Below are 22,145 nucleotides of genomic sequence, written 5' to 3'. Positions count from 1 at the left end.
AGGCTGTGATGGACTGGCAGGAACCCCATTCTCTTAAAGCGGTGCAGCGCTTTATGGGCTTCATTAATTACTATCGCCAGTTCATTCCACACTTCTCAACTTTGGTAGCTCCCTTGGTTGCCCTCACCAAGAAGGGAGCAAATCCCAAATTGTGGTCTGAGGAGGTCTCCAAGGCCTTTCACTCCATTAAGTCACACTTCGCTAGCGCTCTCATCCTACATCACCCCGATGTAGATAAGCCATTTATAATGGAGGTGGATGCCTCATCCGTTGGTGCTGGAGCAGTCCTTTTCCAAAAGGATGCTCAAGGTCAGAAGCATCCTTGCTTCTTCTTTTCTAAGACATTCTCAGCAGTGGAGAGGAATTATTCCATCGGGGACAGGGAGTTTCTAGCCATGAAGTTGGCCTTCTCAGAGTGGAGACATCTCTTGGAGGGGGCTCATTTTCCCTTCCAAGTCTTCACAGAGCACAAGAATTTGGTGTACTTGCAGACAGCCCAACAGTTAATTTCTCATCAGGCCAGATGGTCCTTCTTCATTTCACCCTTCATTTTCTTTCCGGGGAGAAGAACACTCGTGCCGATGCTCTCTCTCGCTCCGTTGTATCATCTGAGGAGGAGGAAGAGGAGCCTCGGTTTATTGTCCCCACCGAGAGCCTGAGAACTGTGGCCATGGTTTCGCTAGAGTCTTTGCCTCCAGGCAAGACTTTTGTACCATCCAGCCTGCATCCGCAGGTTCTCTCTTGGGCTCACTCGTCCAGGGTAGGTTGGACATTTTGGGTCCAAAAGGACATCTGAGCTACTGGCGAGGACATACTGGTGGCCACATATGGCTCGTGACGTGCTGACTATATTCGGGCGTGTGTCTCTTGTGCCAAGAACAAGTCTCCTTGGCAATGGCCAGCTGGGTTGCTTTACCCCTGCCAGTGGCGGACAGGCCCTGGGAGATGGTCTTGATGGAGTTTGTGGTGGGCTTACCCAAGTCTCGTAGCTGCACCATTATCTGGGTGATCACCGACCAATTTTCCAAAATGGTGCACTTGATGCCTCTTCCACGGCTACCTTCTGCACGGGCTCTGGCAGCGTTGTTCATTAAGCATATATTTCGCCTACACGGTATGCCGGACAAATTTGTCAGTGACCGGGGTCCCTAGTTTGCATCTGGATTCTGGAGAGAGCTTTGTCGTTTACTCAGTATTGAATTGACTCCTCGGCATATCATCCTGAGACGAATGGGTTGGTTGAGAGAGACAACCAGACCCTGGTCACATATTTACAACATTTTACTTCTGCCAGGCAGGATGACTGGGCATCCTTGCACCGTGGACGGAGTTTGCACTTAACAACGCCGTAGCCGACTCCACTGGTCAGACTCCATTCCTCCTAAATTACGGCCAGCATCCGGGTGTCTCTGTGCCCATGCCCGTGTCTTCCGCCGACACCAGGGTGGCAGACTGGGCTGTGGAGGCACGGGACATTTGGGACCACACTCAGGATGCTATTCGGGCCTCCAAGGAGAGAATGAGGAACTCCGCTGATGCACATTGGCACCCCGCTCCGACCTTTGCTCTGGCGACTGTTGTGAACTCTGTTCTCGAACTCCCTCCTGTGGTCAGGAATGGTATTTCTGTGGGTTCTGTCCGTGGGTTCCCTCTGGTGGCTGAAAGTGGAGCTGCTGGTCTGGAGGTGGCTTCCTCAGCTGCATCGTTTAAGACTGGGCTGGTTCCTCTATTTAACTCTGCTCAGATCGTTACCTGATGCCAGTTGTCAATGTATCTGTACTGGTTCAGATCTCACTTGGATCTCCTGATGACCTGTCTACTTCAGCAGAAGCTAAGTCCCTGTTAAGCTCATTTGTTGTTCATTTGTGTGCTGAATATATTTCTGAGTACCTGCTAAGTTTTGTCTCTTAATTCACAGTCAATATATGTGGGGGGCTGCTCTTTTCCTTTGGGGAATTTCTCTGAGGCAAGGTGAGGCTATATTTCTCTTTAGGGGTAGTTACCTCTCAGGCTGTGAAGAGTCGTCTAGGCAGAGTCAGGTACGATCCACGGCTAATTCTAGTGTGTGTGATAATAGATTAGGGCTGCGGTCAGCAGAGCTCCCACTTCCCAGAGCTCGCTCTATTTTGCAGTTTTGACTATCAGGTCATTCCCGGTGCTCCTAACCACCAGGTCCAGCCATAACAGTACAACTGGCCAAAAAGTGTTAATGCATCTCAATAGAGGGATAAGAGAATTTCTGAGACCATTTTCTTTTCTCTGCAGTGTGTTTAGTCTTTTTTTTCCCCTAAACCTCTGGGTGGTTCAGGACTCAGGTGTAGATATGGACATTCAAGGTCTGTCCTCTTGTGTGGATAATCTCACTGCAAGGGTACAAGGCATTCAGGATTATATAGTTCAGAATCCTATGTTAGAGCCTAGAATCCCAATTCCTGATTTGTTTTCTGGGGATAGATCAAAGTTTCTGAATTTCAAGAATAATTGTAAACTGTTTCTTGCTCTGAAACCTCGCTCCTCTGGTGACCCTAGTCAGCAAGTAAAAATCATTATTTCCTTGTTGCATGGTGACCCTCAAGACTGGGCATTCTCCCTTGCGCCAGGAGATCCTGCATTGCTTAATGTAGATGCGCTTTTTCTGGTGCTTGGATTGCTCTATGACGAACCAAATTCTGTGGATCAGGCAGAGAAAATCTTGCTGGCTCTATGTCAGGGTCAGGATGATGCTGAAATGTATTGTCAGAAGTTTAGAAAGTGGTCTGTGCTTACTCAATGGAATGAGTGTGCTCTGGCAACGATTTTCAGAAAGGGTCTTTCTGAGGGCCTTAAGGATGTTATGGTGGGGTTCCCCACGCCTGCTGGTCTGAATGAATCAATGTCCTTGGCTATTCAGATCAATTGGCGTTTGCAGGAGCGGAAAGTGGTGCACCATATGGCGGTGTCCTCTGAGCAGAGGCCTGAGCCTATGCAATGTGATAGGACTTTGACCAGAACTGAACGGCAAGAGCACAGACGTCAGAATGGGCTGTGTTTTTACTGTGGTGACTCCACTCATGCTATCTCTGATAGTCCTAAGCGCACTAAGCGGTCCGCCAGGTCTGTCACCATTGGTACTATACAGCCTAAATTTCTTTTGTCCGTTACTTTGATTTGCTCTTTGTCATCCTACTCGGTTATGGCATTTGTGGATTCAGGCGCTGCCCTGAATTTGATGGACTTGGAGTTTGCCAGGCGCTGTGGTTTTTTCTTGGAGCCCTTGCAGCATCCTATTCCATTAAGGGGAATTGATGCTACGCCTTTGGCCAAGAATAAACCTCAGTACTGGACTCAGTTGACCATGTGCATGGCTCCTGCACATCGGGAAGATATTCGCTTTTTGGTGTTGCATAATTTGCATGATGTGGTCGTGTTGGGTTTGCCATGGCTACAGGTCCATAATCCAGTATTGGACTGGAAATCTATGTCTGTGTCCAGTTGGGGTTGTCAAGGGGCCCATGGTGATGTTCCAGCGTTGTCAATTTCTTCTTCCACTCCTTCTGAAGTACCTGAGTTTTTGTCGGATTACCAGGATGTATTTGATGAGCCCAAGCCCAGTGCCCTGCCTCCTCATAGGGATTGTGATTGTGCTATTAATTTGATTCCTGGTAGTAAGTTTCCTAAAGGAAGACTTTTTAATTTATCTGTGCCAGAACACGCCGCTATGCGGAGCTATATAAAGGAGTCCTTGGAGAAAGGGCATATTCGCCCGTCGTCGTCACCGTTGGGAGCAGGGTTCTTTTTTGTGGCCAAGAAGGATGGTTCTCTGAGACCTTGTATAGATTACCGTCTTCTTAATAAAATCACGGTCAAATTTCAGTACCCTTTGCCTCTATTGTCTGATTTGTTTGCTCGGATTAAGGGGGCTAGTTGGTTTACCAAGATAGATCTTCGAGGAGCGTATAATCTTGTGCGTATTAAGCGGGGCGATGAATGGAAAACCGCATTTAATACGCCCGAGGGCCATTTTGAGTATCTGGTGATGCCATTCGGGCTTTCTAATGCGCCATCTGTATTCCAGTCCTTTATGCATGACATCTTCCGAAAGTATCTGGATAGATTCATGATAGTATATTTGGATGATATTTTGGTCTTTTCGGATGATTGGGAGTCTCATGTGAAGCAGGTCAGAATGGTGTTCCAAGTCCTTCGTGCTAATTCCTTGTTTGTGAAGGGGTCTAAGTGTCTCTTCGGAGTTCAGAAGGTTTCCTTTTTGGGCTTCATTTTTTCCCCTTCTACTATCGAGATGGATCCAGTTAAAGTCCAGGCCATTTATGATTGGACTCAGCTTGCATCTGTAAAGAGCCTTCAGAAATTCCTGGGCTTTGCGAATTTTTACCGTCGCTTTACCGCTAATTTTTCTAGTGTTGTCAAACCACTGACTGATTTGACCAAGAAAGGTGTGGATGTGGTGAATTGGTCCTCTGCGGCCGTTGAGGCGTTTCAGGAGCTGAAACGTTGTTTTTCTTCGGCTCCTGTGTTGTGTCAGCCAGATGTTTCGCTCCCTTTTCAGGTCGAGGTTGATGCTTCTGAGATTGGAGCAGGGGCTGTTTTGTCTCAGAGAAGTTCTGATGGCTCTGTGATGAAGCCATGTGCTTTCTTTTCTAGAAAGTTTTCGCCTGCTGAGCGTAATTATGATGTTGGCAATCGGGAGTTGTTGGCCATGAAGTGGGCATTCGAGGAGTGGCGACATTGGCTTGAGGGCGCCAAGCATCGCGTGGTGGTCTTGACGGATTACAAGAATTTGACTTATCTCGAGTCTGCCAAGCGGTTGAACCCTAGACAGGCTCGATAGTCACTGTTTTTCTCCCGTTTCGATTTCGTGGTTTCATACCTTCCGGGTTCTAAGAATGTGAAGGCTGATGCCCTTTCAAGGAATTTTGTGCCTGATTCTCTGGGAGTTTCTGAGCCGGCTGGTATTCTCAAAGAGGGGGTGATTTTGTCTGCCATCTCCCCTGATTTGTGGCGGGTTCTGCAGGAGTTTCAGGCGGATAGACCTGACCGCTGTCCTGCAGAGAGACTGTTTGTCTCTGATAGATGGACTAGTAGGGTTATCTCGGAGGTTCATTGTTCGGTGTTGGCTGGTCATCCTGGAATTTTTGGTACCAGAGATTTGGTGGCTAGGTCCTTTTGGTGGCCTTCCTTGTCCCGGGATGTGCGTGCTTTTGTGCAGTCCTGTGGGACTTGTGCTCGGGCGAAGCCCTGCTGTTCTCGTGCCAGTGGGTTACTTTTGCCCTTGCCGGTCCTGAAGAGGCCCTGGACGCATGTTTCCATGGATTTTATTTCAGATCTCCCTGTCTCTCAAAGGATGTCGGTCATCTGGGTGGTTTGTGATCGCTTCTCTAAGATGGTCCATTTGGTACCCTTGCCTAAGTTGCCTTCATCCTCTGATTTGGTTCCCTTGTTTTTCCAGCATGTGGTTCGTTTACATGGCATTCCGGAGAACATTGTGTCGGACAGAGGTTCCCAGTTTGTTTCGAGGTTTTGGCGGTCCTTTTGTGCTAAGATGGGCATTGATTTGTCTTTTTCTTCTGCTTTCCATCCTCAGACAAACGGCCAAACTGAGTGAACCAATCAGACTTTGGAGACCTATCTGAGATGCTTTGTTTCTGCTGATCAGGATGATTGGGTGACCTTCTTGCCATTGGCTGAGTTCGCCCTTAATAATCGGGCCAGTTCGGCTACTTTGGTTTCACCTTTTTATTTTAATTCTGGTTTCCATCCTCGTTTCTCTTCAGGGCAGGTTGAGCCTTCGGACTGTCCTGGTGTGGATTCTGTGGTGGACAGGTTGCAGCAAATTTGGACTCATGTAGTGGACAATTTGACGTTGTCACAGGAGAAGGCTCAACGTTTCGCTAGCCGCCATCGCCGTGTTGGTCCTCGACTTCGTGTTGGGGATCTGGTTTGGCTGTCATTTCGTTATGTTCCTATGAAGGTTTCTTCTCCTAAGTTTAAGCCTCATTTTATTGGGCCTTATAAGATTTTTGAAATCCTCAATCCTGTGTCATTTCGTTTGGACCTTCCAGCTTCTTTTGCCATCCATAATGTGTTCCATAGGTCGTTATTGCAGAGATATGTGGCGCCTATGGTTCCTTCCGTTGACCCTCCTGCTCCGGTGTTGGTCGAGGGAGAATTGGAGTATGTGGTGGAGAAGATTTTAGATTCTCGTATCTCGAGACGGAAACTTCAGTATCTGGTCAAGTGGAAGGGCTATGGTCAGGAAGATAATTCCTGGGTTCTTGCCTCCGATGTCCATGCTGCCGATTTGGTTCGTGCCTTTCATTTGGCTCGTCCTAATCGGCCGGGGGGTTCTGATGAGGGTTCGGTGACCCCTCCTCAAGGGGGGGGTACTGTTGTGAACTCTGTTCTCGAACTCCCTCCTGTGGTCAGGAATGGTATTTCTGTGGGTTCTGTCCGTGGGTTCCCTCTGGTGGCTGAAAGTGGAGCTGCTGGTCTGGAGGTGGCTTCCTCAGCTGCATCGTTTAAGATTGGGCTGGTTCCTCTATTTAACTCTGCTCAGATCGTTACCTGATGCCAGTTGTCAATGTATCTGTACTGGTTCAGATCTCACTTGGATCTCCTGATGACCTGTCTACTTCAGCAGAAGCTAAGTCCCTGTTAAGCTCATTTGTTGTTCATTTGTGTGCTGAATATATTTCTGAGTACCTGCTAAGTTTTGTCCAGCTGGCTATCATGATATTGTCTCGCTAGCTGGAAGCTCTGGGTTGCAGAGTGGCACCTACCACTGTGAGTCGGCGCGGGGGGTTTCTTGCTCACTCTGCGTGGCTTTTTGTAGTTTTTTGTGCTGACCGCAAAGATCCCTTATCTATCTCCTGTCTATTTAGTAAGACGGGCCTCCTTTGCTGAAACCTGTCTCATTCCTATGTTTGTGCCTTCCTCTTAATTCACAGTCAATATATGTGGGGGGCTGCTCTTTTCCTTTGGGGAATTTCTCTGAGGCAAGGTGAGGCTATATTTCTCTTTAGGGGTAGTTACCTCTCAGGCTGTGAAGAGTTGTCTAGGCAGAGTCAGGTACGATCCACGGCTAATTCTAGTGTGTGTGATAATAGATTAGGGCTGCGGTCAGCAGAGCTCCCACTTCCCAGAGCTCGCTCTATTTTGCAGTTTTGACTATCAGGTCATTCCCGGTGCTCCTAACCACCAGGTCCAGCCATAACAGGCGACTTGGTGTGGCTCTCAGTCAATAACATCAGGCTGCAAGTTAAGTCCAGTAAGTTTGCACCTCGCTACTTGGGTCCCTTCAAGGTCCTCGAACAGGTTAACCCTGTGGTCTACTGTCTGGCCCTTCCTCCACGCCTAGGTATCACCGACACCTTTCATGTGTCCCTCTTGAAGCCCGTATACATGTCCCAGTTTTTCGAGTCATCTGCCGGGACATCGGGTTTGTCTACGGACGATTACGAGGTGAATGCTATTTTGGGGTGCAAGGTGGTACGTGGCAAAAAATTCTATTTGGTGGATTGGAAGGGTTATGGCCCAGAGGACAGGTCTTGGGAGCCTGCTGAGCACATTCGAGCTCCACAGCTCATTGCTGCCTTCGAGCGTAGTGAGGTCCAAGGAGGGGGGAGTAACGTTAGGTGTCGAGTTCCCACCTCTGCACAGGGGGAATCTCGAACCATCTCTGCTGCGGTCTCCCATTCTTCTACAGCCGCAGTGGAGTCTGCTCAGCGGAGACATCGGTCCCAGCGTCTAGCTCAGGCTGATACTGGACGACTGGGTACTACTGCCTTTCCAGGCTCTGCAATTGTAGCCTGTACTGATCAGCGGCGAGCAGACATCTCTGGGACTAAGTCCTACTTTTCCCCTTCTGAGCATGCCCAAAGGAAGACCTCTCAGTGGAGGTATGGGGTCACATGCTCAGGTACTGCAGTAGCTCCCATTGGTCCTCTAGGAAGGTTCTGAAGTTGCTCAGTTAATGTAGCAGTTCTCATTGGTCCTCTAGGAAGGTCCTAAACTTGCTGCAGCTACAGTCATGGCCAAAAGTATTCACACCCCTGCAATTCTGTCAGATAATACTCAGTTTCTTCCTGAAAATGATTGCAAACACAAATTCTTTGGTATTATTATCTTCATTTAATTTGTCTTAAATGAAAAAAAACACAAAAAGAATTGTCCTAAAGCCAAATTGGATATAATTCCACACCAAACATAAAAAGGGGGTGGACAAAAGTATTGGCACTGTTCGAAAAATCATGTGATGCTTCCCTAATTTGTGCAATTAACAGCACCTGTAACTTACCTGTGGCACCTAACAGGTGTTGGCAATTACTAAATCACACTTGCAGCCAGTTGACATGGATTAAAGTTGACTCAACCTCTGTCCTGTGTCCTTGTGTGTACCACATTAAGCATGGAGAAAAGAAAGAAGACCAAAAAACTGTCTGAGGAATTGAGAAACCAAATTGTGAGAAAGCATGAGCAATCTCAAGGCTACAAGTCCATCTCCAAAGACCTGAATGTTCCTGTGTCTACCGTGCGCAGTGTCATCAAGAAGTTTAAAGCCCATGGCACTGTGGCTAACCTCCCTAGATGTGGATGGAAAAGAAAAATTGACAAGAGATTTCAACACAAGATTGTGTGGATGTTGGATAAAGAACCTCGACTAACATCCAAACAAGTTCAAGCTGCCCTGCAGTCCGAGGGTACAACAGTGTCAACCCTTACTATCCGTCGGCGTCTGAATGAAAAGGGACTGTATGGTAGGAAACCCAGGAAGACCCCACTTCTTACCCAGAGACATAAAAAAGCCAGGCTGGAGTTTGCCACAACTTACCTGAAAAAGCCTTAAAATGTTTTGGAAGAATGTTCTCTGGTCAGATGAGACAAAAGTACAGCTTTTTGGGCAAAGGCATCAACATAGAGTTTACAGGAGAAAAAAAGAGGCATTCAAAGAAAAGAACACGGTCCCTACAGTCAAACATGGCGGAGGTTCCCTGATGTTTTGGGGTTGCTTTGCTGCCTCTGGCACTGGACTGCTTGACCGTGTGCATGGCATTATGAAGTCTGAAGACTACCAACAAATTTTGCAGCATAATGTAGGGCCCAGTGTGAGAAAGCTGGGTCTCCCTCAGAGGTCATGGGTCTTCCAGCAGGACAATGACCCAAAACACACTTCAAAAAGCACTAGAAAATGGTTTGAGAGAAAGCACTAGAGACTTCTAAGGTGGCCAGCAATGAATCCAGACCTGAATCCCTTAGAACACCTGTGGAGAGATCTAAAAATGGCAGTTTGGAGAAGGTACCCTTCAAATATCAGGGACCTGGAGCAGTTTGCCAAAGAAGAATGGTCTAAAATTCCAGCAGAGCATTGTAAGAAACTCATTGATGGTTACCAGAAGCGGTTGGTCACAGTTATTTTGGCTAAAGGTTGTGCAACCAAGTATTAGGCTGAGGGTGCCAATACTTTTGTCTGGCCCATTTTTGTAGTTTTGTGTGAAATGATCAATGTTTTGCTTTTTGCTTCATTCTCTTTTGTGGTTTTTCATTTAAGACAAATTAAATTAAGATAATAATACCAAATAATTTATGTTTGCAATCATTTTCAGGAAGAAACTGAGTATTATCTGACAGAATTGCAGGGGTGTGAATACTTTTGGCCATGACTGTATAAAAGGTTCGCATGGCCGCACGGCCATGCGCTACTATACTCTTGAAATTGTGTATGTGTTGATGTGTGAAAGTCGTTCATTAATCATCCCCTCCCTTGTGTATGACTACTCGCATAAGGTGGATGTCTGCTATCTAGCGCCCGGCTGAGCCATCAGCAATAAACACACGATACAGGGTCTATTGCTGTTACCGCCAGTGCGGCGCCGTGCACTATTAGAGCGCTTTCCTATCTCAAGTCTGGGTGGTTAGTGGCGTCCGTCAGTGTGGCACTGCATGCACTCTTTAAGTTATTTTTGCAGTTGCTCTGACACCCCAGTTGCGGTGTTGAGCGCAAGAGGTCTACATGAACTCTAATCCTGTGTCTTGGGATTGAGTTCTGAGACTCCTTGCTTGCGCTCTTGGTGCGGTACCGTGGCCATGTGACACAACAGGGTTCGCTTCCTTCACACAGGGTGAGGTTAACCCGAGTGTGTATCCACATTGTACCGCCATATAGTCCGTCATTTCTTAGCAGCAGTTTCCATCTCTGCATGGTGGACCCCGGGCTGCGAACGCATCTTACCTTATCTTTCTAATTATTTGGTGCATTCCGCTAGCCCTAACATGTTCTTGGGTAGATTTCCTTCGTTTATAACCGTCAAAAAAATTATTAAAAAATGTATACTTATTATTTGGCTCATCCATAGAATATTGTGTCTTCTTGGGTGGATTTTGTTGCTATCTAAGCCTCAAAAAAGTTTTTTTTAAAATGTATCGATATTATGATGTCCATCCATACAGAATTTTGTGTTCTTGGATACATTTCCTTTGTATATAACCTTCAAAAGTGGATAGCTTTTATGAGTCTAGGAGTACCAATACATAATAATTTGAACAGTGTGTGTATAAGGTCTCCTTACTGTCTAATACAGGGTATATCTGAGTCCCTCTGAGTACCTAATTTTTGACAGTTCTTGACTTCTTCATAAATGAAACGGAAATTTCCTGTTTTTTTCTATTAAACAAAAAACAATTTTTGTTCACTTAAATCATTTTTTTTTAAATCCTCTTTAAATGTTGCCTTATATACAAGTAAAAAATATTTCCTGACTTTTTTTTTTCCTGTAAAATACAATTTCTCTTCGGTTTGTAATGTTTTATTGTCAGTCCTTAGAGTGGAGTAAAGGTGTGACCCCACAGTTCTCAGCAGTGATCTGGGGGTCAGAGATGATTCCATGGGTCTACCCCATGCTGTTCTCCTTCCATTCAGCACTTTTCCCATCTTTTGAACATTTGCACTGTAGGGTCTGCTGGAAGAAAGCGCAGCTTTCCCATTGACTCCCATTACACTTGTTACTCGAAACAAGCATGCAAGTATTAGGAATTACTCAGTTATTCTCTAATTATGAGTATAGAGATTTATTTAATAATCTTTTCACATTTGTACAACTAGACTTGTCGCAAAGATGGTAAGAGTTCAAGAGGAAAAATGGTTAAATCATCCCAATTATTTTTATTGGGTTGCTGAGACTTTAATACTCTCTGCCATAGGCTGCTGTGATGGTCATTTCACTAAAAGGTTTAACCCCTTCACGCAGCGGCCCTTTTTCATTCTTGCGTTTCCATTTTTCGCTCCCCTCCTTCCCAGCCCCATAACTTTTTTATTTTTCTGTCAATATGGTCAAGTGAGGGCTTATTTTTTGCGGGATGAGTTGTACTATTGAACGACATCATTGGTTTTATCATGTCTTGTACTAGAAAACAGGAAAAAAAATCCAAGTGTGGTGAAATTGCAAAAAAAGTGCAATCCCACACGTTTTTGTTTGGCTTTTGTGCTAGGTTCTCTAAATGCACTCCAGGTCATTACAAGTTCATAGACACCTAACATGTCTAGGTTATTTTTGATCAAAGTGGTGAAAAAAAATTCAACACTTTGCTTAAAAAAAAAAAAAACACATGCGCCATTTTCCGATACCCATAGAGGCTCCATTTTTTGTGATTTCGGGTCAGGTGAGGGATTATTTTTTGCGTGCCGAGCTGGCGTTTTTAATTATATCATGTTTGTGCAGATATGTTCTTTTGTCCGTTATTGCATTTTAATGCAATGTCACGGCGACCAAAAAAACGTAATTCTGGCGTTTCAAATTTTTTTCTAGCTATGCTGTTTAGCGATCAGGTTAATGCTTTTTATTGATAGATCGGGCGATTCTGAACGTGGTGATACCAAATATGTGTAGGTTTGATTTTTTTATTGTTTTATTTTGGATGGGGTGAAAGGGGGGTGATTTAATCTTTTATATATATATATTTTTTTTTTCATATTTTTAAAAACATTTTTTTTTAACTTTTGCCATGGGAGGCTAGAAGCTGGCACAACTCGATCGGCTCAGCTACATAGCAGGGATCAACAGATCGCTGCTATGTAGCTGAAATGCAGGCTTGCTATGAGCGCCAACTACAGGGGGGCGCTCACAGCAGGCTGGCATCAGTAACGATAGAGGTCTCAAGGACCTCTATGGTTACCATCCTGACGCATCGCTGACCCCCGATCAGGTGACGGGGTCGGAGATGTGCTCATATCCAGCCGCGCTGCCGGAAGCGGTAGTTAAATGCCGCTGTCAACGTTTGATAGCGGCATTTAACAGGTTAATAGCGGCAGGTGGATCACGATTCCAACTGCCACTATTACACACACGTCAGCTGTACATAACAGCTGACATGTCGCGACTTTAATGTGGGTTCAGCGCCGGAACCCACATCACAGGGGGAGACACGACATGTGCAGTACTAGTACGGGGCATGTCGTGAAGGGGTTAAGGAAGGCCTGGATGCCTTTTTCGTAGTGTGTGCGACTGAAGGAATGCTCTCCCTCTGTCAAGCTCAGAAGTTATTGAAGCATCTGAGAGACTGGAACTTCTATTAATTCAAGTATCTGAATCATCCCATTGATGCACATCTCAATAGAAAAAATTACTTCTTATTAAGGAGTTAAGAAAATTAGTGGTAAAAGGGTTCATCAGTAGCTTCTAAGTTGTAAATGGTTAGTAATTGAAATATTTCTACCAACCTGTACAAGGCTCGGATTCCGGGCAACTCTGAATTATTTTTTTATTTTTATTACCTAAATAATAAAGACAGAAATAAAGAAAAATTAATGATTGTAACATTGAAATATCCAGACTCAATGAGAAATGTGAAAATCAAGACCTAAAATAGATTTAATATCAGCTTCACTAACATATTGAGCCTATTAGCCCTTGGATGTTTTGGGGGTTTCCCTATTGGGAAATGATATTAATGTAGCAGTTCAGTGATTTTCTATTTTTTTATTCATTATGCAGTTATTCCACAATGAATTTGATTCAGCTACCATTACTTTATATAGTTGTTTCTTTAAATCGTAACATTCATGGCATATTACTCAGCTTGGTTACATGATCACATATCGATCCCACTGGATATTTCTTTATATTCCATGGAGAAATGAAATTGCATATATTGTACCGCACACTTTATATGTATGCATAGGAAGGAGGGGAGAGCTCCTATCACAGTTGCTGATGATGACATGACAGCTTCCATCACACAGAATATAGAAGATGTATACTTTACCTGATGAAGGCTTTTTTAAGGTGAAACGCCTTGTTTTTACGTCGTACATATCAGAAAAAAAAATCTTTTCAAAATTTTTGTTTAAAAAAAGCTGATCTATCACATGTTACAATTTTCGTGAGCGCCGGCACCAGATTGGATTTCTGTTTCTTTTAACAGAATATAGAAGATACCAGTCCTGCCTTTCTAACAATATAATGATAACATGCTATGAGATTATAAATAATAGAATAATAAAGATGTTATTGAAGTAGCCATAGCTGGTGATGATTAGGCAGTATCACAACTTAGGCTACGTTCACATTTGCGTTGTGCGCCGCAGCGTCGGCGCCGCAACGCACAACGCAAACAAAAACGCAGCAAAACGCATGCACAACGCTGCGTTTTGCGCCGCATGCGTCCTTTTTTTCATTGATTTTGGACGCAGCAAAAATGCAACTTGCTGCGTCCTCTGCGCCCGGACGCGGGCGCCGCAGGGACGCATGCGGCGCAAAACGCTAGTGCGACGCATGTCCATGCGCCCCCATGTTAAATATAGGGGCGCATGACGCATGCGGCGACGCTGTGGCGCCCGACGCTGCGGCGCAGACCGCAAATGTGAACGTAGCCTTATAGATGGCTATGTAATACTGCATCATGGGACCTATAGTAGAACATATAAGCATTGAAGGGAGGGCAACATTTGGGGATCAAGATGGAAAGTGAAGTGAGGAAAACACTGAGCTGAGCTTCAGGAAATAATGTAATATATATATACATATACCATTGGGCATGAAAGATTACCTTTTTAGAATTTTTGTGCTGTTTCCCCTTTTTTGCTATTATCCTAAGGAGCATCTTGTTTGCTATTTGGAGAAGCGTGCATACTATTAAGGTATTCTCTGGTGCTGTTCCAATATATATATGTATGTGTATATATATATATATATATATATACACTCACCGGCCACTTTATTAGGTAAACCTGTCCAACTTCTTGTTAACACTTAATTTCTAATCAGCCAATCACATGGCGGCAACTCAGTGCATTTAGGCATGTAGACATGGTCAAGACAATCTCCTGCAGTTCAAACCGAGCATCAGTATGGGGAAGAAAGGTGATTTGAGTGCCTTTGAACGTGGCATGGTTGTTGGTGCCAGAAGGGCTGATCTGAGTATTTCAGAAACTGCTGATCTACTGGGATTTTCACGCACAACCATCTCTAGGGTTTACAGAGAATGGTCCGAAAAAGAAAAAAAATCCAGTGAGCGGCAGTTCTGTGGGCGGAAATGCCTTGTTGATGCCAGAGGTCAGAGGAGAATGGGCAGACTGGTTCGAGCTGATAGAAAGGCAACAGTGACTCAAATCGCCACCCGTTACAACCAAGGTAGGCCTAAGAGCATCTCTGAATGCACAGTGCGTCGAACTTTGAGGCAGATGGGCTACAGCAGCAGAAGACCACACCGGGTACCACTCCTTTCAGCTAAGAACAGGAAACTGAGGCTACAATTTGTACAAGCTCATCGAAATTGGACAGTAGAAGACTGGAAAAACGTTGCTTGGTCTGATGAGTCTCGATTTCTGCTGCGACATTCGGATGGTAGGGTCAGAATTTGGCATAAACAACATGAAAGCATGGATCCATCCTGCCTTGTATGGAGCATCTTTGGGATGTGCAGCCGACAAATCTGCGGCAACTGTGTGATGCCATCATGTCAATATGGACCAAAATCTCTGAGGAATGCTTCCAGCACCTTGTTGAATCTATGCCACGAAGAATTGAGGCAGTTCTGAAGGCAAAACAAAAGGGGGTCCAACCCGTTACTAGCATGGTGTACCTAATAAAGTGGCCGGTGAGTGTATATATATATATATATATATATATATATATATATATATATATATATATATATATATATATATATATATATATATATATATATATACACACAGGTGTTTCTCAAAAAATAGAATATCAGCAAAAAGTCAATTTATTTCAGTTCTTCCATGTAAAAGGGAAACTCATATATTATATAGAGTCATTACAAACAGTGTGGTCTATTTCAAGTGTTGATTTCTGTTAATGTTGTCGATTATGGCTTATAGCCAATGAAAACCCAAAAGTCATTATCTCAGAAACATAGAATACTTTAAAACACCAGCTTGAAAAATTATTGTAAAATCTGAAATGTTGGCCTACTGAAATTGATGTTCAGTAAATGCACTCAATACTTGGTCGGGGCTCCCTTTGCATGAATTACTGCATCAATGCGACATATGGAGGCGATCAGCCTGTGGCACTGCTGAGGGGTTATGGAAGCCCAGGCTGCTTTGATAGCAGCTTTCAGCTCATCTACATCGTTGAGTCTGGTGTCTCTCATCTTTCTCTTGACAATATCCCATAGATTCTCTATGGGGTTAAGGTCAGGCAAGTTTGCTGGCCAATCAAGCACAGTGATACTGTTGTTTTTAAACCAGGTATTGGTACTTTTGACCATGATTAAGACGTTAGTCAAAACGCATCAGATGAACGCTGCCATGTGTGCATAATGCTGGAAGAAATGATAACTTATTTACAAGTGGTGTACCATAGGATTCAACCCTTTCCTTTTTAAAAAAATGAAGAAATAAATTTACTGATTTTACTACATTCCTGCTGGATTCATCAATTTTTCTGTTGACTGAGTGCTCAACTTTTCCGTGCAGGAACAGGTGTGGAATAGCCTATATTCAGGTGAGCTGACTATCGTTTGTATTTTTTAATGAAATTTCCATCTCCAAAAAGCTTGTCGGCAGAGGTAAGCATGAAGTGCACTAACATTTCCTGGTAGATGGCTGAGATAACTGTGGTCTTTCTAAAACACAAGTGTCCTGCACCAGTAGATGACATGGCTCCCCAAACCATCACAGATTGTGGAAACTTTACACTAGATCTCAAGCAGCTTGGATTGTGTGCCTCTCCACTCTTCCTCCAGACTGCAAAATTTACTTTAATCTGAAATCAACATCTTGGACCACTGAGCAACAGTCCAGTTCTTTTCCTCCTTGGCCCAGGTAAGACACTTCTGGCTTTGTCTATTGGTCATGAGTGGCTTGAAACAATGAATGCAACACTTGTAGCCCATGTTCTGGATATGTCTGTGTGTGGTGGCTCTTAAAGCAATGACCCAGCAGGAGTCCACTCCTTGTGAATCTCCCCAAAATTTTTTGGCCTTTTTTTAACAATCCTTTCAAGGCTGCAGTTATCCCGGTTGCTTTCACAGCACTCTGTGAACAGCCAGCTTCTTTAGCAATGACCTTTTGTGGCTTATCCTCCTTTGTGGAGCGTGTCTTCTAGACATCTGACAAGTTAGCAGTCTTCCCCATGATTATGGAGCCTACTGAAACAGACCTTTTTAAATGCTTAGGAAGCCTTTGTAGGTGTTTTTTGTTAATTCTAATTTACTGAGATAATGACTTTTTGGTTTTCATTGGCTGTAAGACATAATCATTAACATTAACAGAAATGAACACATGAAATAGATCACTCTGTTTGTAATGACTCTATATAATATATGAGTTTCACTTTTTGTATTGAAGAACTGAAATAAATTAACTTTTTGATTATATTCTAATTTTGAGAAATGCACCTGTGTTCTGTCTTCATACACGTAGACACAGGGTGCAATCTGACATTCAGCATAAACCAATTCTATATTCCAAATAAGCAGACCATTCTCTGTAGTCTAACTTTTTTTTATTGGTGAACAGGTATAGAACATGTGATAAAACTATAAGAATACAAACAACAAAGGTAAGTTTTGGCAAATAATCACACAGCTGACACTTTACAATTAACAGGAAAGTATACAGTGTGATACAAACTTTAACATGGAAATTCACAGATCTCTAATAATCACAACTCCTATGTACTGGCGGCCAAACAGTTAATCACATTTCTGGACAACACTGTATTGCAAGAATAGAGATGCTAATCTTATGAGATATGATTTACCAGGATAACAAAACTCAAGTTGGAGCAGTTACAGGAGGTAAAACAAACACGTGTGTCTCAGGAGGTACACAGAAGAAAAATTGAGCTTCTTCTTCCCAGAATACCTTGCTTTAATACCACAATGCATCACTCTATTTGCTGTTAAAGACTCAGGTTATAAAATTCAGCCACCACTAGATGGTGCTATAACGCAACAAATCAGCACATAAATACGAACATATTGCCCTATGTTCAGATGGGCAGAACAACCTGTATAAACACTGCTCAAAAGAATTAAGGGAACACTAAAATCCCACATCCTAGATATCACTGAATGAAATATTCCAGTTGTAAATCTTTATTCATTACATAGTGGAATGTGTTGAGGACAATAAAACCTAAAAATGATCAATTTAAATCACAACTAATATCCCACAGAGTTCTGGAGTTGGAATGATGCTAAAAAATCAAAGTGGAAAATGAAGTTACAGGGTGATCCACCTTCAGTGGAAATGCCTCAAGACAAGGAAATGATGCTCAGTAGTGTGTGGCCTCCACGTGCCTGTATGACCTCCCTACAATGCCTGGGCATGCTCCTGATGAGGCGGTGGATGGTCTCCTGAGGGATCTCCTCCCAGACCTGGACTAAAGCATCCGCAAACTCCTGGACAGTCTGTGATGCAACCTGATGTTAGTGGATGATGTGAGACATGATGTCCCAGATGTGTTCAATCAGATTCAGGTCTGAGGAACAGATGGGCCAGTCCATAGCTTCAATGCCTTCTTCTTGCAGGAAATGCTTACACACTCCAGCCACATGAGGTCTGACATTGTCCTGCATTAGGAGAAACCCAGGGCCAACTGCACCAGCATATTGTCTCACAAGGGGTCTGAGGATCTCATCTCGGTACCTAATGGCAGTCAGGCTACCTCAGGCGAGCACATGGAGGGCTGTGCGGCCCTCCAAAGAAATGCCACCCCATACCATTACTGACCCACTGCCAAACCAGTCATGCTGAAGGATGTAGCAGGCAGCAGATCATTCTCCACAGTGTCTCCAGACTCTGTCACGTCTGTCACATGTGCTCAGTGTGAACCTGCTTTCATCTGTGAATAGCGCAGGGCACCAGTGGTGAATTTGCCAATCCTGGTGTTCTGTGGCAAATGCCAAGAATCCTGCACAGTGTTGGGCTGTGAGCACAGCCCCCTTCTCTGGACGTCAGGCACTCAGACCATCCTCATGGAGTTGGTTTCTAACTGTTTGTGCAGACACATGCACATTTGTGGCCTGCTGGAGGTCATTTTTTAGGGCTTTGGCAGCGCTCCTCCTGTTCCTCCTTGCACAAAAGGCTGAGGTAGTGGTCCTTCTGCTTGGTTGTTGTTCTCCTACTGCCCCTCCACATCTCCTAGTGTACTGGCCAGTGTCCTGGTAGCGCCTCCAGCTTCTGGACACTCCACTGACAGACAACAGCAAACCTTCTTGCCACAGCTCGCATTGATGTGCCATCCTGGATGAGCTGCACTACCTGAGCCACTTGTGTGGGTTGTAGAGTCTGTCTGTAGCTAACATGAGTGTGAAAGCACAACCAACATTCATAAGTCACCAAAGCATCAGCCAGAAAGCATTGTTACTGAGATGTGGTCTGTGGTCCCCACCTGCAGAACCACTCCTTTATTGAGTGTATCTTGATAATTGCCAATGATTTCCATGTGTTGTCTATTCCATTTGCACAACAGCATGTGAAATTGATTGTCAAAAAGTGTTGCTTCCTAAGTGGACAGTTTGATTTCACAGAAGTTTGATTTACTTAGATCTATATTCTGTTGTTTAACCCCTTAATGATTGCCGATATGCCTTTTAACGGCGGCAGTTAAGGGTACTTAAACCACAGCGCCACTAATTAATGGCACTGTGGAAAAAGTGTATAGCACCCCCAGAGTCAGATTTTCGCTAGGGTCTCAGTTGCTGGGGGTAGCCGAGACCCCAGAGAACATGATTTGGGTCGGTTAACCATTTACCAGCTGTCGCAAAAAAAAAAGCGATTTGCCATTTAATTTCTCTGTCCTCCGATGTGATCGCATATCAGAGGACAGAGAAATGAGGTCCTCGATCGCCCCCCGATACTCACCCGTCTCCCCGGTGCTCCTCGTGGTTCCCCATGGGCACCGCCATCTTCTTCTGGCACAAAAAATGGTGGGCGCATGTGCAGTGCGCCCGCCGGCCGGCACCTGGAAGATCTTTGGGGTCTCAGCTGCCGGGGGTGGCTAAGACCCCAAAGAACATGATCGGGGTTGGTTTGCCAACCTCTGTTTTGTGATCGCCGGTAAATAACCGTTTACCGGCATCCGCAAAAAAAAATGTGGTGTATTATTCTCTGTCCTCTGATGTGATCACACATCAGAGGACAGAGAAACAGGGGGATCGGGGACCCTGTTATATTTACCGATGTCTCTGGGTCCTCCTGCTTCTTCTCCTGGCCGTCGGCATCTTCCTCCAGGAAGAAAATGGCGGGCGCATGCGCTGTGCGCCCGCCATGATCTGCCGGCTCGACAGAAGAAGATTCTCCCTCTTGTTTTATTTTGGTCATTGTGAGATCCTATCACAGTGATCAAAATTTTTTAAAAAAATAGTAAATAACTCCCCTTTATCACCAACTTAGTCAGGAAAAAAAATAATAAAATTTAAAAAAATATGTATTTCCATTTTTCAATTAGGGTTAGGATTAGGGTTGGGGCTAAAGTTAGGGTTAGGGTTGGCGCTAGGGTTAGGGCTAGGGTTAGGCTTGGGGCTAAAGTTAGGGTTGGGGTTGGGGTTAGGGCTAGGGTTAGGGTTGGGGCTAAAGTTAGGGTTAGGGCAAAAGTTAGGGTAAGGGCTAGGGTTAGGTGTTGTGCATCCGCTTTTTGGGCTCCCCTGGTGGTTGCTGGTGGTACTGGTGACTTGTTTGCACTTTGCTGCTTCTGTTCACCTGCTTCCATCAGCGTTTGGGAGTTTCCTATTTAGTCTTGCTCTCCAGTCATTTCCTTGCCGGTCATCATTGTAACCAGAGCTCGTTCGTTATTTATATGTTTCTTACGTTCCCTTGCCATTGGGAACCATGACAGTATGACCGGCCAAGTGTTAAACTTATTGGCAGAAGAAAGGAGAGAAAAAGGAAGTCTGTAAATTTTTTTTTTTTCTCTTTTTCCCTATGCTTGCTCCATAGTTGGATCAGTTGTATTTCAGCTCTAATTACTGCCTTTGCCTTTCTCTCCTTATAATCCTTGAATGGCTCTGAGCTCACCTGTTTAAAGATGGATCCTCAGAGTTTGGCTGCAGGTTTAAATAATCTTGCTACGAAGGTTCAAAATTTACAAGATTTTGTTATGCATACTCCTATTTCTGAACCTAAAATCCCTACACCAGAGGTGTTTTCCGGAGATAGATCTCGGTTTCTGAATTTCAAATATAATTGTAAATTATTCCTTTCTCTCAGACCTCACTCCTCAGGAGATCCTGTCCAGCAGGTTAAGATTGTAATTTCTTTGCTGCGAGGTGACCCTCAAAATTGGGCATTTTCATTGGCACCAGGGGATCCTGCGTTGCTCAATGTGGATGCGTTTTTCCTGGCTTTAGGGTTGCTTTATGAGGAACCTAATTTGGAGATTCAAGCTGAAAAAGCTTTGATAGCCCTATCTCAAGGGCAAGATGAAGCTGAGATATACTGCCAAAAATTTCGTAAATGGTCTGTGCTTACTCAGTGGAATGAGTGCGCCTTAGCGGCAAATTTCAGAGAGGGCCTTTCTGATGCCGTTAAAGATGTTATGGTCGGGTTCCCTGCGCCTACAGGTCTGAATGAGTCCATGACAATGGCAATTCAGATTGATCGGCGTTTGCGGGAGCGCAAACCCGTGCACCATTTGGCGGTATCTTCTGAAGAGACGCCAGAGAAAATGCAATGTGACAGAATTATGTCCAGAAGCGAGCGGCAGAATTATAGGCGTAAAAATGGGTTATGCTTCTATTGTGGTGATTCTGCTCATGTTATATCGGCATGCTCTAAACGTACTAGGAAGGTTGACACGTCTATTTCAATTGGCACTTTACAGTCCAAATTTATTTTGTCTGTAACCTTGATTTGTTCATTATCAGTTATTACCGTGGATGCCTATGTGGACTCTGGCGCCGCTCTGAGTCTTATGGACTGGTCCTTTGCCAGGCGCTGTGGGTTTGATTTAGAGCCTCTGGAAGTCCCTATACCTCTGAAGGGTATTGATTCTACACCTTTGGCTTGTAATAAACCACAGTTCTGGACGCAAGTGACTATGCGTATGACTCCAGACCATCAGGAGGTGATTCGCTTCCTTGTGTTGTACAATTTACATGATGTTTTGGTGCTTGGATTACCATGGTTACAGTCTCATAACCCAGTCCTTGACTGGAAAGCTATGTCTGTGTTAAGCTGGGGATGTCGGGGGGCTCATGGGGACACTCCTATGGTGCCCATTTCGTCATCTATTCCATCTGAGATTCCGGCATTTTTGTCTGATTATCGTGATATTTTTGAAGAGCCTAAGGGTACCGTCACACATTGAAATTTTCATCGCTGCGACGGCACGATCCGTGACGTTGCAGCGATCGTATGAATATCGCTCCAGCGTCGTAGACTGCGGTCACACGTTGCAATCACGGCGCTGGAGCGATGCCGAAGTCCCCGGGTAACCAGGGTAAACATCGGGTAACTAAGCGCAGGGCCGCGCTTAGTAACCCGATGTTTACCCTGGTTACCAGCGTAAACGTAAAAAAACAAACCGTACATGCTCACCCGTCGGTGTCCTTCAGGTCCCTTGCCGTCTGCTTCCTGCTCTGAGTGCAGCCGTACAGTGAGAGCAGATCGCAGCACCGCTGTGATCTGCTCTCACTTTCCGGCCGGCACTCAGAGCAGGAAGCAGACGGCAAGG

General features: G+C 44.6%; 1 protein-coding gene across 1 annotated transcript in view; it reads right to left on the bottom strand.

The window, feature by feature from the left end:
- Positions 1–22,145, bottom strand: part of LOC143797277 (antigen WC1.1-like) — a 326,210-nt gene that overhangs the window by 43,064 nt on the left and 261,001 nt on the right. The window contains exons 10-11 of the mRNA XM_077281061.1: positions 19,615–19,638; positions 12,710–12,719 (exon numbers count right to left, since the gene is read on the bottom strand). Of these exons, the coding sequence (XP_077137176.1) occupies positions 12,710–12,719; positions 19,615–19,638 (34 nt within the window). The remainder of the gene's footprint in view (positions 1–12,709; positions 12,720–19,614; positions 19,639–22,145) is intronic.

This window comes from Ranitomeya variabilis, chromosome 1 (assembly GCF_051348905.1).
Source record: "Ranitomeya variabilis isolate aRanVar5 chromosome 1, aRanVar5.hap1, whole genome shotgun sequence".
NCBI classification, from domain to species: Eukaryota; Metazoa; Chordata; class Amphibia; order Anura; family Dendrobatidae; genus Ranitomeya; species Ranitomeya variabilis.
Note: the sequence above shows the minus strand (reverse complement) of the source record. Positions and strands in the feature narration are given on the sequence as shown.